The 16,799-nt window shown below is 47.0% G+C and overlaps 1 protein-coding gene across 1 annotated transcript in view; it reads left to right on the forward strand.

Annotated features, from left to right (window-relative positions):
- Gsap (gamma-secretase activating protein) overlaps nt 1-16,799 on the forward strand; it is a 93,934-nt gene that overhangs the window by 70,880 nt on the left and 6,255 nt on the right. Inside the window, 7 exon segments of the mRNA XM_032907071.1 lie at nt 5,032-5,160; nt 5,869-5,927; nt 6,529-6,560; nt 8,300-8,361; nt 10,051-10,146; nt 12,939-13,009; nt 13,443-13,537. Coding sequence (XP_032762962.1) covers nt 5,032-5,160; nt 5,869-5,927; nt 6,529-6,560; nt 8,300-8,361; nt 10,051-10,146; nt 12,939-13,009; nt 13,443-13,537 — 544 coding nt within the window.

Consider the following 16,799-nt stretch of genomic DNA (forward strand, 5'->3'; position numbering starts at 1 on the left):
GGATGAGACGTTGCTTACAGGTTCATGGGTAATCCCTGGGCAGCGGTGTCAGTAGCTCTCTAGATGAGTCTCTTCTTCCTCAGTAACTGCTTAATTATGCATAATTATAAGAAGGGCTTTCCCAGTCTTGTTACCTTCCTGAGGCGTTGAGCCTCCATCCTCCCTCTAAGGGGGAATGCCGCCATTCAGGAGAACAGGGATTCAACACCTTTTTATTCGGTGGTCTAGTACAAGCTATGTAAACAATGCCCCTAGGAATATCCTTGTGTGCGTGCACTCTATCTCACCCCGGCGCTCTAGCACCCTTCAAGGGTGGTCACGCTCACAGTTTTTTTTTTCTGTTATTCTTAGTTAACTCAAGACTATGATTAGAAAACAAGCTTTAAAATGTATTTATTTATTAATTTGTGTGTGTGGGCTCGTCTGCGTGGGCTTGTGGGAGTTGATCTCCTCTCTCCACCCTGTCGGGCTCAGAGATAGAACTCAGGTCAGCAAGCTAAACCCACTGAGCCATCTTACTGCCCCCAAAGATTTTTCTAAATAAAGAGAAGGAGAGGGAAAGGGAGAGGGAGAGGGAGAGAGGGAGAGGGAGAGGGAGAGGGAGAGGGAGAGGAAGGAGGGGGGAGGGGAGGGGAAGGGAGGAGGGGAGAGGAGGAGGGAGGGGAGGAAGAGGAGGAGGGGGGAGGGGAAGGGGAGGGAGGGAGGAGGAGGAGAAGAAAAAAAGAGAAGCCAAAGAGCTTCGTATTGGTCCTTCTCTCTCTGGGCAAATCCCAAGGTGGATTGCTGTGGCAAAGCAAGCTTGCCTTTAACCAAACTGGCCACTAGATGGCACCACAACACCAGCTAATTTTCTGATTTGGGCACTTGGATTTTATAGCCAATGTAGGAAACCAAAAGGGCTGTAGAGATAAGAATGAAGTATTGATCTGATGATTAGGATGGTGACACCGAAGAATAAGAATAATTATTGCTTTAAATAATAATAATAACAATAATAATAATTATTATTGTTATTATTATTATTACGAACTAGGGAGAAGGGACAGGTAAGATAGGTTTACTATAAATAAAGGCCAGGAGTTACCACAGAAAAGTTAAGGAGTGGGACCTGGTCCCAGCATTCCCAGCTACTCTGGGAATATATCTCAGTTTAAGGGTCTGAGATTTTTCATTTCTGAGAGAAGGGGCAGTAGCCATGTAGGCCTTTCAGGTTTCTAAATATACAATACCACATAACTTGCTTTATTGAGCCTCCAAAATCTATGTGAAACCATTGTTGCCCTTTCAATAATAACACTTTAATATTAGGGCATTGTGTGTGTGTGTGTGTGTGCGCGCGCGCGTGCGTGTGTGTGATTGAAGTATATTTAAGCTCTCACTTATTCTTAACTTATCCCCCCTTTTAAATTTACTATTCAAAAAATTTCATATATGCATTTACCTAGTTAAGTTTTGCATTATGACAAATACTATGGCTGAAAGCCACCTAGGGGGAAAAGGTTTACTTGAACGCACAGATATAGCAAGCTCAGTTATAGCGAGCACACAGTTACAGTGAGCTCACAGTTACAGCTTGAAGTCATAGCACGCACACAGTTACAGTGAGTACACACTTAGAGGGAGCACACAATAGTAGGCTCACAGTTATAGCAAGGGACAGTTGTAGTTCCACACAGTTATAGCGAGCACACAGTTATAGGAGCACACAGTTATAGAGGCACACAGTTATAGGAGCACACAGTTATAGGGGCACACAGTTATAGGGGCACACAGTTATAGGGGCACACAGTTATAGGGGCACACAGTTATAGGGGCACACAGTTATAGGGGCACACAGTTATAGGAGCACACAGTTATAGGGACACACAGTTATAGGGGCACACAGTTATAGGGCACACAGTTATAGGGACACACAGTTATAGGGGCACACAATTATAGGAGCACACAGTTATAGGAGCACACAGTTATAGGGGCACACAGTTATAGGAGCACACAGTTATAGGGGCACACAGTTATAGGGGCACACAGTTATAGGGGCACACAGTTATAGGGGCACACAGTTATAGGGGCACACAGTTATAGGAGCACACAGTTATAGGGACACACAGTTATAGGAGCACACAGTTATAGGGGCACACAGTTATAGGGGCACACAGTTATAGGGGCACACAGTTATAGGGGCACACAGTTATAGGGGCACACAGTTATAGGGGCACACAGTTATAGGGGCACACAGTTATAGGGGCACACAGTTATAGGGGCACACAGTTATAGGGGCACACAGTTATAGGGGCACACAGTTATAGGGGCACACAGTTATAGGGACACACAGTTATAGGGGCACACAGTTATAGGAGCACACAGTTATAGGGGCACACAGTTATAGGGGCACACAGTTATAGGGGCACACAGTTATAGGGACACACAGTTATAGGGGCACACAGTTATAGGGGCACACAGTTATAGGGACACACAGTTATAGGGACACACAGTTATAGGAGCACACAGTTATAGGAGCACACAGTTATAGGGGCACACAGTTATAGGGGCACACAGTTATAGGGGCACACAGTTATAGGAGCACACAGTTATAGGGGCACACAGTTATAGGGGCACACAGTTATAGGGGCACACAGTTATAGGGGCACACAGTTATAGGAGCACACAGTTATAGGGGCACACAGTTATAGGAGCACACAGTTATAGGAGCACACAGTTATAGGGGCACACAGTTATAGGGGCACACAGTTATAGGGGCACACAGTTATAGGGGCACACAGTTATAGGGGCACACAGTTATAGGAGCACACAGTTATAGTGAGCTGCACAGTTTTAGTGAGCACAGTTATAGGAGCACACAGTTATAGTGAGCTGCACAGTTTTAGTGAGCACAGTTATAGGAGCACACAGTTATAGTGAGCTGCACAGTTTTAGTGAGCACAGTTATAGGAGCACACAGTTATAGGAGCACACAGTTATAGTGAGCTGCACAGTTTTAGTGCACAGTTATACTCCATCATAGACCACGGCAAGAACTCAAAGCAGGAACCTGGAGGCAGAGCCTGAAGCAGAGGCTGTGGAGGAACAGCATTTGCTGGCTGCTCCCTCTCCCGCCCAGCTCTCAGTCAGCTTTCTTCTGGGCCCCCCAGACTACCTGCCCAGAGACCACAGCACTCACAGTGGCCTGGACCCTTCCATGCCAATCATCAACCAAGAAAATGCCCACAGGCTGCCAATAGGTGACTCTCGCTTGGGTCACTTTGACGGAAAACAAAACAGAACATAACTAGCCAGTCCAAGCACAATCTGATCAAAGCCACCCTCTTCTCCACCTCCTCCCCATTCTCCACCACTCCCCTCCCAAATTCCTGTGGTTCTTTAAAACTCACCAAATGCTCTCAGTGCTGCCAAAATGTTCATCTATTGCTCCATCCTCTGCAATATGGGCGGCCTCTCAGGGCCTGCATCCCTGGAGCAAACTGATACACTCAGACTCTAGGGGCTGCCCAAAGGTAGCTCGTTAGACAGGGTGGCGTTTTGTAAGCCCCTCCCCCATCCATGCCGGTACCCACTGGCTTGGTCTTGTGCAGGTTTTGCGCACGAATTCACAGCTGCTGTGAGGTCACGTGTGCATAGCCCCTGTCCTGTCTGGAAAGCATTGTTTTACAGTAGTTTTCCCACCCGCCTCTTGCTCTTACAGCCTTTCTGCCCCCCTGAGTGTTGAGGAGCTGTGTAAGGGGCTGAGTTCACAGAATCGATGAGTACTTTTATCCTCTAGTAATATGCGTAGCACCTTCTAACAGTACGGAAGCTGGCCAGTACGCACAGATAATGTGATTAGCCAATAGGAATGAAGTATCCAGGTCTGTACCACCTCGATTTCTCCACGGTCTGTGATTTGAATATGTAGTGTTTTCAGCAATAGGGCTTAGCATCAAGTTCTGGAGGGTAGCCACTAACAAAGGCACTAGCTTATGTTTTGAGGGGACCCCATGAGCATAAACTCTCTTATTTTTTTTTTTAATCCTATTAAGAGTGTCATCACAGTAAGCACCAGTTAGGTCAGATATATCTAGCCCTGGCCCAATACTTATAGATATGTTTATTTTGATAAGACTATATTAGAAAAACCAGTTGATCCCAGTGAGACAGGAGAGTACAACGGAAAGATCGCCGCTGTCACCAAGGTCGATGTGTAACAGGGCACACATGAGACAGCCTGTGCTACGCGAATAGCCTCATAGACTAGGAGATAAAGCCCTAGAGCTTTCTACGGTGTTTGCCACTGAGTTCCCAACTCCTCTCCCAGCTCTGACTTGCATCCTTTCTTGGACGTGTGGCTTTTCTTAGTAAACTGTTTCCACATCTGCTGCTGTCCCTGTGCCCTGTCCAGTTTCTTGTTCTAGAACACAGGAAGCTGGAAATCCCAGGAGAAAGCTCACCAGACTCCCTCCCACGTCTACAGACAGCATCACGTTATTCTTCAACATTAAATATGCATTAGCATAGTGTTTTATTTATTAAAAACGGTTATGTTCTTCAAGATAGAATGATAACTAATAATTCAAAGATCTGAAAACCAACTGATTCTGTTTGGGAGAATTTAACAGTTATTGGGAAGATGAGTTTATGTCATCGTTTCGATTCCTGGTTTTTGGAAGTGAATAAGCTTAGAAGGGAAACGAGCCTGTTCCAGTTACAAGCACATTTCTGACAGGACAGTGTGGTGACACCACCCAAGCCAGGAGAACCGCTCTCTAGAGAGGAAATGCCTTGAGTACGGAGCCAAACCCACCCGGAAGTCCTTAGTTTTGGGAAATGAACTGTAGTTCTCTCTATTGTAAACAGGAAGAGAAAAGAAGAAGAGAGGCTAGGCTCTTGATTTGCAAATTCTCATGGGTGACCCTGTTCTGTGAAAGATGGAGTTGCTCAGAAACGCCAACACCCGAGAAGCATGGAACGAGACGTGGTCCCTACTACAGGAGAGACCACAGTGCCTGCTTTTCAAGCTAATGCTGTTTTTGTCTCCAGGTCTACAGCTTGAAGGGGTACTGGGCAAAGCTGAACTCCAACCTCGAGTATATTAAGTACACCAAGCCTCACCTGCACTACCACAACAGCGTCGTGAGGAGAGAGTGGCATAACCTGATCTCTGAAGAGGTGAGTCACACGGCTAGCAGCAGAGGCTGAGCCGCAAGGCTGGCCCATGCTGGCCATGCTGTCCTCTGTCACTACGCATATCACCCCAGTGACAACCCAGTGGGCAGGGAGGACTGCTCTATACTGCCTGTTCTTTGAGGAGAAGCTGGAGTAAGGGAAAGAAGGGACACGTGACTCACTCATAGTAGAAAAGTGATGAGTACAATCATGTCTCAGACATTGTTAGGTTACTTGAATAGCTAAAAGTTTATTAAGAAAAATGTTAGGTGTTCCCCCAGTTAGTGTTTGCCAGAGGTTGGGAGGAGAAAGAGTTGGTGAGGCAGACTGTAAAGGGACTGGTCATTGGGGGGGTTCTTTGGGAAAATGAGATAGTTCTGTGTTTTGATCATGGCGGTACACTGTAGTAAAGCTACACACATGGTGAAATGGCCTAGAACTACACACACAGTGTACCATATCCATTTCCTGACTGTGATATTGTAGTGTGGCTATATCAGACAGAAGCATTGACAGAGCTTAGGTGGAATGCCTAGGACCCCTGCACTGCTGCCGTATTGAGTCCTCTGAGAATAAGCAGCTGCTCTTCTTACGTGGGAAATAATATTAGTTTCCAACCCTTAACTATATTGCTATTTGTTCTTGCTACTAACGAAAAAGCTATCCACGAAAATTCAGTCTTCCTCAATCCTCACATGTTCTCACCCCTAGAGAACGGGAAAAAGGAGGTCCACAATGTACGTGAGGAACATTCTTGACAACGCTGTGAAGTGAGTACGATCAGAGGCTGCCTATCGTGGGCCCGGTTGGCTGCCTGCAAGGTATCCTCTCAGTCAACTGCTGCCCTTGGCTTCCTGTAGACCACTGGGCGCTGGGGTGTCTAGCGGGAAACGCCTCTCTAGACACTCAGCCTAAAACGGGCGACTTGTCATGGATAAACGGTCAAGGGGGCTTTTATCAGCGAGTACCTCTGAGAACGGAAGACACAGCAGGTCGCTTTGTTTGAACGGTTGGTGGGCTGTGTTGGCGGGACCTGCTCTTATTTTGAAAGCGTTTTCTCTGGGTGGATGAGTCATCGCAGAGGGCCGAAAGTGCAGGCCTCATTCCAACCCCTGTTCTGTTTTTAGCCTTCGTTATTTCCAATAACTGAGAGCTTATTTTCTAAATAACCTGCTGTTGTTGGCTCTGAAGGCCTTTGGGATTTGGGGTTGTGTGCCTCTCGGTATACTGATTAGAGTTTTCGGGTAGCCAGAGGACAGTTTCTGCAGTGGTTTTGTGGGTCTTTAAAGGGGAGACATCTCTGCACGGTGCTGTGGATCGAAGGTTTTAACACGATGCTTCTGTTGTAGATAACACACGTTCTCTTTGCAGGGTGATTTCTAACATGGAAATGAAAACATTCGGTAAGAAAGACCTGCCTTAAAGCCCGTGCTTTGATTGCAACATTGTTCTTCCTAACCAATGGGTTGGCAAGAAAATCACTCCCAGCCACATAATGGGGTGCCATGGATAGCAAACGCTCTTAATATCACCCTGTCACAGAGGCTACATTCCATTTCAATATCTGTCTTAGTACCAGGACCTCCAGGGTGAGCCTCTGAGTGTGTTTGCTGATGGAGTCCTGGGTCTTCTGGTTTTCCCACTTCTCCTCTCAGCGCTGATCTCTTAGCCTGGCCCCTGGCTGTATCCACCGGGTGCACTTGGCGTTCTCTTGAAGGAGCTGCTGCTTCTCCAGCTGTCTCATCGCATAGAGACTTTGACTTACATGTCCCGTCCATTTGGCTTGGTCCCAGGGGAGCAAAGATGGGTCATTGGATAAGCAGTGTGGTTCTGTGGGTGGACACCATCTTGGAGTCTAGAGCCAGCTGCCACATGCCAACCATAAGCGCCTGAACCTTGTCCTTGGGGCCAGCATGAGGGGAAAGGACAGAGTCCATTAGAGAATACCTAGTCAGTGTCTAGTGTAGGGAGCAAGGGGTGTAGGCCGGACTCCTTCCCTTGATGGAGGAGAGAGGGGGTCTTGGGAGGTTTAAGTCTCCGCAGGCAAGGAGGTTTACTCTGTGATAATGGAGGGAGAACAGTGAATATACCCAGGCCCAGGCCTTGGCGATATTGATCATGCTTCATGAAGGCCGGCCTCCATGAAGGAAACTGTTTTTATCTACTCCTGTCTTACGGGCTTGGATGTTTTTCATACGTGTGGGGACCGTAACGAGCATTTAATTTGGAAATGGTGTAGCAGCAAGCCTAACAGCTGTATACACAGCCCAGTGAGCCGTGAAGGTGGCTTTTCTCCACAGGGAGCTGACCTCAGCCTGAGGAGACCATCCTTGCCTCTAACCAGGGACTATACCCTACCAGACAGGGCGTAATGTGTGAGATCCAAGGTCATCTTCCCGCTGTGGCTGAAAGCTGTGTAGTGTGGGCGGCTTGCTTGCTGTCTAGGGGAGGTTTCGAGGCTCTCCGTGGTGCCAGGCCTGCCAGCATCTTGCCGGGCAGTGACTCAGTGCTCTTTAAAACTTTTCCTTTCTGTCTTGTGCTTTGCTTCCTGAGAGGAATGCTGTCATTGCCTAAAACACTGCAAATTAAGGTCATTAAATGCGTATTCTGAGTTATTTCATCATTATTCAGAGGGTTAATTGAGTAGGGTGGAGAAAGTGTTTATCCTGAGGGGCCATAGAGCACCCATGCCTTTTTGGGAGAAAACATCAGCCTGTGGGTTCTGTCCTCATACCTGCTCTGTGGCCTTAGAGATTCTGAGAGAAGAACCCAATAGGACGGTTGTTAGGGGAGCCCTGGGGAAGCCCTGCCTGCCAGCCTGCCTGTCTGTCTTGTTAGGCAGGGTCAGTCAGAGTGGGGAAAGCAACATTTGGCTTAACTCTCACAGTTCGTCCTTTCAGTCTGATGACTTGTACCCATCAGCACTGTCTGTCCCAGTGGCTGACTGTCCGTCTGCTCAGGGGCTGTCACAGCCACTACACTATGGGCTCCGGAGGTAGAAGGGAGCCACATGGCTCTACTACGGAGGCCCGGCATCCCTACAGCTAGGGTTAAGGGGCTCAAGTCGAGAACTGGCTGGTGTGGTTCTAGCCCACTTCCTGACCACTACCCTCCCCATGACTGCTCCTCTGTTCAATTTCAGAGCCAAGGTTAATACCCCTCTTACAAGAGGAAGACAGGCACCAGAGGCTGCTCATGGGCCTGGTAAGTAGTCCGTGTGCTTCTGAAGTGCTGTCCGGCAGTGGGCTCCAGAGACGGTAGGAAGGACAGACTGCTGATCGTTCTGATGGTATTTTCTGCCGGCTTTTGAACAATGGGTGCTCCCAGCACCGTGGGCCTGGGTATCCAGTGGCAAACAGAAGGTGAATGATTTCTGCCCTCTTGGGAAGAGGGGTTGGGTTAGTCACACGAATAAGCATGTAATCATAAACGGTGATAAAGAGTACGTGTGTGTATATATGCCTACATTCTGTGATTCCGGGCACACACGCTGCTTCTAGCTTTTACGTGGGTCCTTGGGATCTGAAGTCAGGTCTTCAGACTTACAGGACACTTTTACCCAATGAACCATATCCATGGTCTGGTTTTGCCTTTTGACTATCAAATTGACAAAGTTATGATTATTAACAAGGTTCAGGACAGGGAATTGGCTGTTTTCACGACAGGCACTGACAACCAGAACAAACTATTTCGGTGATACCTGTGAAAGTATGAGACCCAACCAGTTCCACTTCCAGGAACTGGATCTGACTGAAAAGTTGTCGCTGTAGCAAACCCTTTTAGCTCTCTCTTTACAGTGAGACTCCTGAATGACAGGACACTACCCCAGTGTCTGACACTGATGCAAACTTTTCTGTCAGATCTGTGTGTGCACATGCGTGTGCCTGTGTACCTGTGCACACGTGTGTGTAGGGTTATTCACAACAATGAAAGAAACAGGTAGAAGAAAGAAAAAATAATTTTACTTTTCACAAAATTAAATACATCCAGCTATTAAAGCTAGTGTAAAATGTTTAATGACTTAGAGGAATTATTACATAGGAAGAAACATTAGAGTTCACGTGCATACCCAAGTAAGGCAGGGCTAAGGTGTTCATGCAGATGAGGAACTTTGAGATCCTTTAAGTTTATTTAAATTTTATATTTTATTTTGTGTATTTGTTTGAGCCACAAGCCATGTCTTAGGTAGCCCACGTGAGCTCACTGTGTCTCTAGGAGGACCTGACCTTGAACTCCAGACCCTCCTGCCTTAGCCTCCCATGTGTTAGGATTATATGAGGATTGAGCCAGGCATTAATTTTCAGTAACGTATAGGCATTACAGAAAAGTTTAGTAAGCCAATGTACACAATATTTCATAGAAGAAAATGTAAAAGTCCAATGAACTAACTCATTCAAGAGGCTGAATTGAAATACAGTGGCATTGTGTCTCGTTGCCGAGGTCACTGTCTCTCCGTGGAGCACGGTCACTCCGTGGAGCACGGTCACTCCACAGAGCACAGTCTCTCCACAGAGCACTGTCTCTCTGTGAGACACAGTCTCTCCATGGAGCAAGCACAGTCTCTCCATGGAGCAATCTTTCCATGTCTCTCAAAGCCTGTAACTTCAAAGCTGGAGCCAAGCGCTTCCTTGTAGGATTCTCCTCAGGGCTGAAGGACTCCCAGTTGCCCACTGGCTTTGGTTAAGAGGTTCCTCCTGAGAGAAATGTTGAAGCCATGTTTATGCCAGCAGAGGACAACTGAGAGTCGTGTTCCTTTTGGGGAGCAGGGGTGGATTTTTCCAAGAGCGTGGGTTTTTCATGTTTATATGAAATATTAATAATGGTCCTAATTAAAATCAGTTACAGGCGTGCATAGGCCTGTGGTGACTTATGTAGTGCCTGTCCTGTTTTCAGATGGTGTCTGAGCTAAGAGACCATCTACTGAGACACCTGCAGGGCGTAGAAAAGAAGAAAATCGAACAGATAGTTCTGGACTACATTTCAAAACTGGTTGGTTTTACTTTTTCTTCTAATTTCAACTGTCTCCTTAGCCCATGAACAATTCTCAAGAATTAGTCAGTGAGACCATTGGCTGTTGCTCTCTCTCTCTCTCTCTCTCTCTCTCTCTCTCTCTCTCTCTCTCTCTCTCTCTCTGTGTGTGTGTGTGTGTGTTGTATGTACGGGTGTATATGCATGTCCAGATGAAGTGCATGTGGAAGCCGGAGGTAGACTGTAAATGTCTTCTTCCACCGCTTTCTACCTTAGGGTGTTTGTTTGTTTTGAAACAGCATCGCTCACTGAAAATGGATGTCACTAACACAGGCAAGGAACTCCAGGAATCCCCCATCTCTGTCTCTTCCCTCCCCAATCCTGAGGTACAGACGCTCAGTGCTCTGCCTGAGCTTTCACATGGAGTTCGGGATTCAAACGCAGGTTCCCATGTCTGTACGGCAGACAGTTTCTGACTGAGACGTCTCCTCAGCACCCTCCACCCCACTTGGCTTTTCAGGTTGGGTTAGAGATTCCAATCTTCAACGGGTCTGTCTGGTGCTCTAGATTGCGAGGCGGGAAGGAGGGAGATGGAGGGCATTTGATGTTGAGTGTGGTTTACTGTCCTCCCTTCAACTAGTTCATCGGTGCCCATGAAAGCCTAAGCCAGCATAGCTGCCAGGTGGTCGCGGCTCATCTTGGCGGCTTCCAACTCTTTCTTAAGCAACGAGTATTGATTTCTGTACTGGAGGGCTCATAGACACGGGAGAGCGTGCTAACTCCTCATTAGCTCCGGAAGACAGACAAGGCCAGCCTCCTGCCCAGCTCCGTATCTCCCACCCCACCTACTAGGAGATAGCAGTGCAGTACCTGGTAGCCATGAGTTAGAGGGTGTTGTGCAGATTAACCACGTGGGTGCTGGACATGAAGGACCTCTGGAGGAGCAGTCAGTGCTCTTAACTGCCGAGCCATCTCCCCAGCCTCATGCTTAATTTTAGGTACCCAGACCCCTTCTACCTTTTTTGTTTCTTTTTTTCTGGTGGTAAATGCCATGGGTGACATCTGTGGCATTTTTTATATGAGTCTGTTTGCTCATACAGTGGTGTGGCGACTCCTGCAGAGCCATTGGCAATGGCTTTCAGAGCATGAAGCTCTCAGCCGTGTGTCTGAGAGACCGATGAGCTGACCGCCCACATCTTAGAATCTCTTTCTGTTGACATTTGTAGGGTGATGTCATTATGCAGGCGAAGGCAGGTACAGGATAGAGCGAGGCCTCTCATTGGACAAGAAGGAAGGATGGGTGGGAGAAAAGTTTTAGAGAGGAGGAGGAGGAGCCTGGAGCGAGAGAGAGAACATGGAGGCGGATGTTAAGATTCCTCTCTGCACATTTACAGGTTGTTATGAATATTCTTAAGGGATGGAGGTGTACAGGGCTTTGTATGTTTAGATGGGCAATTATATCTTATCAATTGGATCAGAGGTTATTGTGTTGTGAGTTCTTTCATGTGGTGATTTAAGTTGAAGAGAGTCTGTAGTGGCTGGAGACACTGGGCCGCCACGGAATTGGGATGTGTATTTCTGGCATGGTGGCAACCTGCCTTGGGAACTAGACGGATAGAGAGATTGCTGCCAGGCTCAGAGAGAAGCCATCAGCAGTATGATATGGGATGGAGCAAGTGGGTGAGAGGCTTTGCTGACTGAGATGAATATATTCCACAGATGTCATGGGGCACTACGGTGTCGGATCTAGTGTGGGATAAAAGAAGCATTTTTTATAATTTTACAGCAACGGACTTTAAGTTTCACCTTCTAAAGTGTGAAAACTTTCCATTCCAGCTTTCTTTCTCACTCTACCTAATAGCATGCAGGTTTTTACACGACTTTGTGCTGACTCCTAGAGCTAAGAGGCCCAGAGACAACACCTGTGTTGTGCCCCTGACTTTCCAAACTTGCCCAGTTATAACCAGTCATGCCTTTCACGCCTCTCTAAAGAGGGTGGCTAGGCAGTCTGTCTGGAAACCCGTTCAAGGAAGTCGCTGTAGAGCTCAGTGATATTGTCCACATGTAGCTTGCTTTCAGCCAGAGAATCCCACATCGCCAAGGACAGTGTTTGGCTGTGCGTAGAGCTCCTTCTGCCTTGCTCTTAACCTACATGCAAGTGGGTGCACAGGTCCATGGTGCACAGCCTGGTGGAGACTTCCCTACTGCTGACAAACCTGTAAGATTAGAATAGGTTTCTAAGTAAAGCCCTAAGGCCTAAAAGGTCTGGGTAGGTATAGTGCTGTTTTGCTGAGCGCTGGTTCCAGTAAGGGACATTTTGCAGCAGCCCTGTGAATGAACTTCCCTCCACCTAACAGGGAAAGACATGGAGATTTGGAGAGGAGCTAACTTAGGGAGACACAGTTCCACAGAACGTGGCCCCAATGCCATCTGTCCCCACAGCTCTCGTATGTGACTCCCAGCTGCCCTGCCACCTTTCCTCACCCCTGCAGGTCTCAGCCCTGGCAGTGTGGCAGCCTGGCAGCTAAGCCCTGGCATTTGACCTTCACTCATGGGTGAGAGTCTGTCAGTGTGAGAGCCGCCCAGTGGATCTTTGTCAGCGCAGACAGAGGGCACTCTGTTATAGCGGGGGGCATGTTTCCAGTCTTTCCATTCTGGATTTCAGTGCCTCAGAATGGCTTTCAGAAATGCTGGTTGTATAGTGGGCCTGATCCCAGCCTGAATGCCAACTGTCATGGAGCTACAGGGGACAGCCAGGAGGGCCTTAAGGGGAAGGGAGAGAGCTGTCCCTCATGGATCTTCTTTCCCTCTAGCTGGATCTCGTTTGGTGCTTGCTGGAAACCAGTTGGAGGAAACACAGTGTGCACCCCTGGGTTCTCCACCTGTACGCAAGTATTTTTCCATCTCCTTTATCCCGGTGTGCAGAGGGCTAGTAACTCTGATGACCGCCTGTTCTACCAAAGCCCTTTGGAAACAGTAGTTCACAGCAGCTCTCACCAGCCCCAGAACCGTCTATCTACCCCAGGAGACTAAGATTTCAAGGCTACCGCACCTGCCCTCTGTGGTGTATAGTTGAGGAGGAGGGAGAGAGAGACACATGAGCCCACTATTTCCAAGGACAGGAAACTTCAGTGACTGTAATTTATAACTTATAAGATGACTGAGTATGGCGTGAGATTCTATGCTTTCAGCTGTTGGCCGGCCTCTCATTTATGAGTCCTTCCCCAGGGCACAGCATTTCACAGGGATCTCTGCACGTGGCACTCAGAGCCACTGCTCGGGTGCTTGACTGACCACTTGGTTGTTTTTCCACTCAGCAACGAGCACGGCAGCGCCGCAGATTTCGAAGTCTTTCATCTCATGACCAGGATTTTGGATGCCGCTAGCAGTTTGTGTTTCCCTCTGCCCCCTGGTGAGTCTAGGGTCTCTTGTCATTTGCCGTAACTAATTTGTTTTTCACACGGTCTCTGGACAGTAGCACTGAGCTTCAAGATGGCACCTGTGTCAGCAGCTGGTTCTGGTGGAGGATAAGCCTTGAGGTTGGGCTCTCCTGGCCAGGCCTCCCCTGACTACTAAACTCCTCTAGGACACAGCCACCTCTAGGAAGCGGTTCCAGCCAGTTCTCCTGTGTACCTCTAGCTGAAGTGCACCAATGGTGTTGCTCCTGGGAAGTTTCTCTGGTAGTTTTATACTTTATTGTCTGGAGAGACTTGAAGGGGAAGCGGGCTCGGGTCAAGTACTAGGCTGTCCCTTAAGTGCTTGGAAGCGGAAAGTTTTCTTCAGGACTTTGAGAAAAAGGCCTAATAGGGCTTCACAGCGCCCTTACCATGTGTGTACAGTTATTCATGTAAGTGGTCACTTGTTAGATCAGTCCATGAGTGTGTGGAGTAACTATTTAATGCCAGGTAATGTACAAGAAGTGAAAGCATCCACAAACAGCAGTGGGGGTGGTACAGGACTATGTCTGCGAAAGTCAGTATTTGTTGTAAGAAATGCATAGACTCCTGTTGACCATACACATCTGCCTTGTGTTTACTGAGCCGCAAAGGGCCAGCCTCGGCTTGGAGAGAGGTTCCTGAGAGAAGGGATGTTTGAGAGCAGCAAAAACCAAAGGACTTGCAGTCAAATCATGTGTTACAGGCTGATGGCCTATGCTCTGCTTGAGACGGCTTTCCAAATTGCTCTCTCTTGAGATAACTTTCTCTTGCAATTCTAAAACCTCTCTGGGTAACTCAGCTCTTGAGGATCAAAAGTCCAGTTTTTTAATTTACATATCAATTCAGTCATTGCCCCAGGTTCTTTTTTGATTATCCCATGAATCAGCATTTTATGACCCCAGCCCCTTGATTCTTAGAGACAGCAAACACTTTATTTTTTAATACTGCAAATTAATTCAGAGATCTGCCTGGCCCTGTAAGCACAGAAAATAAGCTAGCTGGTCGGGATCTTGTCCTGAGGGTACCATTCTTAGCACATGTGGGCCTAGACTCTCTCTGTATCCTGAGGGTACCATTCTTAGCACATGTGGGCCTAGACTCTCTCTGTCTCAGGCTGGCCTTGATTTCAGAAATCATTTGTGTTTTTGTATCTTCCTGACAAGCTGGCTGCCTCTGTTCTTGTAGGTATGTGAGGCCCTTCATATAATTCATATTGCATCCTCATATTTCACAGAGTTGAGAAATTATATATTTTTGACCTCATGTTTTTAGAGTTCTTCCCAACAATCTAAAGGGCTGTCCTGAAGGTTTCGGTGTTTCCTATTTTTGCTAAGACAATAGACACGCCCTCACCTCCCAGACTCATGCTGTCTCTGATTATCATGGAGTCATTAATCTTAACAGGGAGGACATTTCCCCAAAGGAGGAACATGAAAATACGCACATTATTATACAAACAAGCGTAATGCCCACAGCAGCCATCAACACTCACTGAGGTCCACACCCTGCTGGCTCTGTTCCAGGAGCAGGAACCATGTCATGCTGTCCCTTGCATGGCCAAGCCGGACTTGGCACTACGGTTTGTTTCTTTTTAATTGTTATAGGAAGAATATATAACATGAAACCAACCCTTTTAACACTTTAATGTCAACACAGTATTAACTATAAGCACGCTCTCATCTTCCGAATGACCTCTTCCTATAGTCCACCTACAATAGCTGTCCTTTCTGTCTTCTTGGTCCTTGGCCACCACGTTTCTGTTGTTTCTATGAGTCTGACCATTTTGGACCATTCCTATAAATAGAACCGTGTAGTATTTATCTCTTCCGTGATTGGCTTAATTTACAAGACCAGTGCGCTAATCCTGAGCACAACATCACTACTGGCTTATTTTAACCACCATAATGTCCTCCAGGTCCACTCATTTGTCTTGTATGACAAGATATCTTTTTAAAGCTGAGTGACATTACACTGTTATGTGTTTTCTATATTATTTACCTGTTTATCAATGGGTGTTTATATATCTTAGCTATTGTGATTATAGTTCAATGAGCATTAGTACACAAATCCCTTTAAGTATCTCGACTTTAATTCTTTTGGTTGCTCAGAAAGTTTATGGGATCATTTGCCGGTCCCATTTTGGATTCTGCGAGGTGGCTCATGCTGTCTCTCTCAGTGGTGGTGCCATTTCACTGACCCATCAACAGCGCACAAGACCTTCCATTTCTCCACATTCTCTGCCACACTTACCTCTGCTTTTGCACCCTGAGAGGCAGAAGGTAACAATATTTCACCGTAGTTCTCATTTGCATTTTGCTGATTAGTGAAGTTGACTCTGTTTTTTCTTGTAACTCTGGATCTAGCCATATGTTTTTTTCAGGGAATAAAAGCTCTGTGCAGGCATGTTTAGTGAGATTGGATGTTGTCTTGCTATTGACTTGTTTTTATGGTCTTTGTTTTACCCTCTCATCAGGTTTCTGGTTTATACCATTTTCTCTCCCTTATTTTCTAACTACTTTTTAACTGTTACCTTTCTTGCTATCCTTCAACCCCAAGCCCCTCTGCCCCCTCTCCCTCCCCTATTGTAGGCTTAGGTAGCTCAGGATGGCTTCAAACTTTTGTAGCTGACACTGGCCTCAAACATCTGATTCTCCAATTGCTGGGGTACAGCTGTGTGTTTCTGTACATACTTGGCTCTTCCTTTTCTACTAAAAGCTTATATTGTTCATGTGACAAGGGAAGAGAGGGTAAGGAGGTGGCACTGGTGTGTGTGTGTGTGTGTGTGTGTGTGTGTGTGTGTGTGTACAAGGGGTTCCTATATGCAAGGGTATGAGGGTGCTTGCTTTTCAGGTCTATAGGACTAGTGAAAATTGAGTTTTACAAGTCAAACATTTAAATAAAAGGGAGTGAGGAAGTGGCAGGCAGAGTCTTGGTTGGCTGTTTGTTTTCGTGTTTGTCACCATCTCTCTCTCTCTCTCTGGCTGCAGCAAGGCCAGAAGCCATGGAGGATGCTAATTAGTGGGATTAAAATGATGGCTAGTTATAGCCACCTGCTCTGCTCAGAGCTGACACACAGAGACGAGTCTGTGACTAAGCCGCTGCCCTTGGTGCTAGTGAAGCACACAAAGGACTGCTGGGACGTGCAGCGTGTACACAGCATTGGAGAAGAATTTTAAATCCCAGAATAGGACTCATGATCTAGTGTAAATGCTCTTTCAGGAATAAGTTTTGACTTTA

This window comes from Rattus rattus, chromosome 6 (assembly GCF_011064425.1).
Source record: "Rattus rattus isolate New Zealand chromosome 6, Rrattus_CSIRO_v1, whole genome shotgun sequence".
Classification (NCBI taxonomy): Eukaryota; Metazoa; Chordata; class Mammalia; order Rodentia; family Muridae; genus Rattus; species Rattus rattus.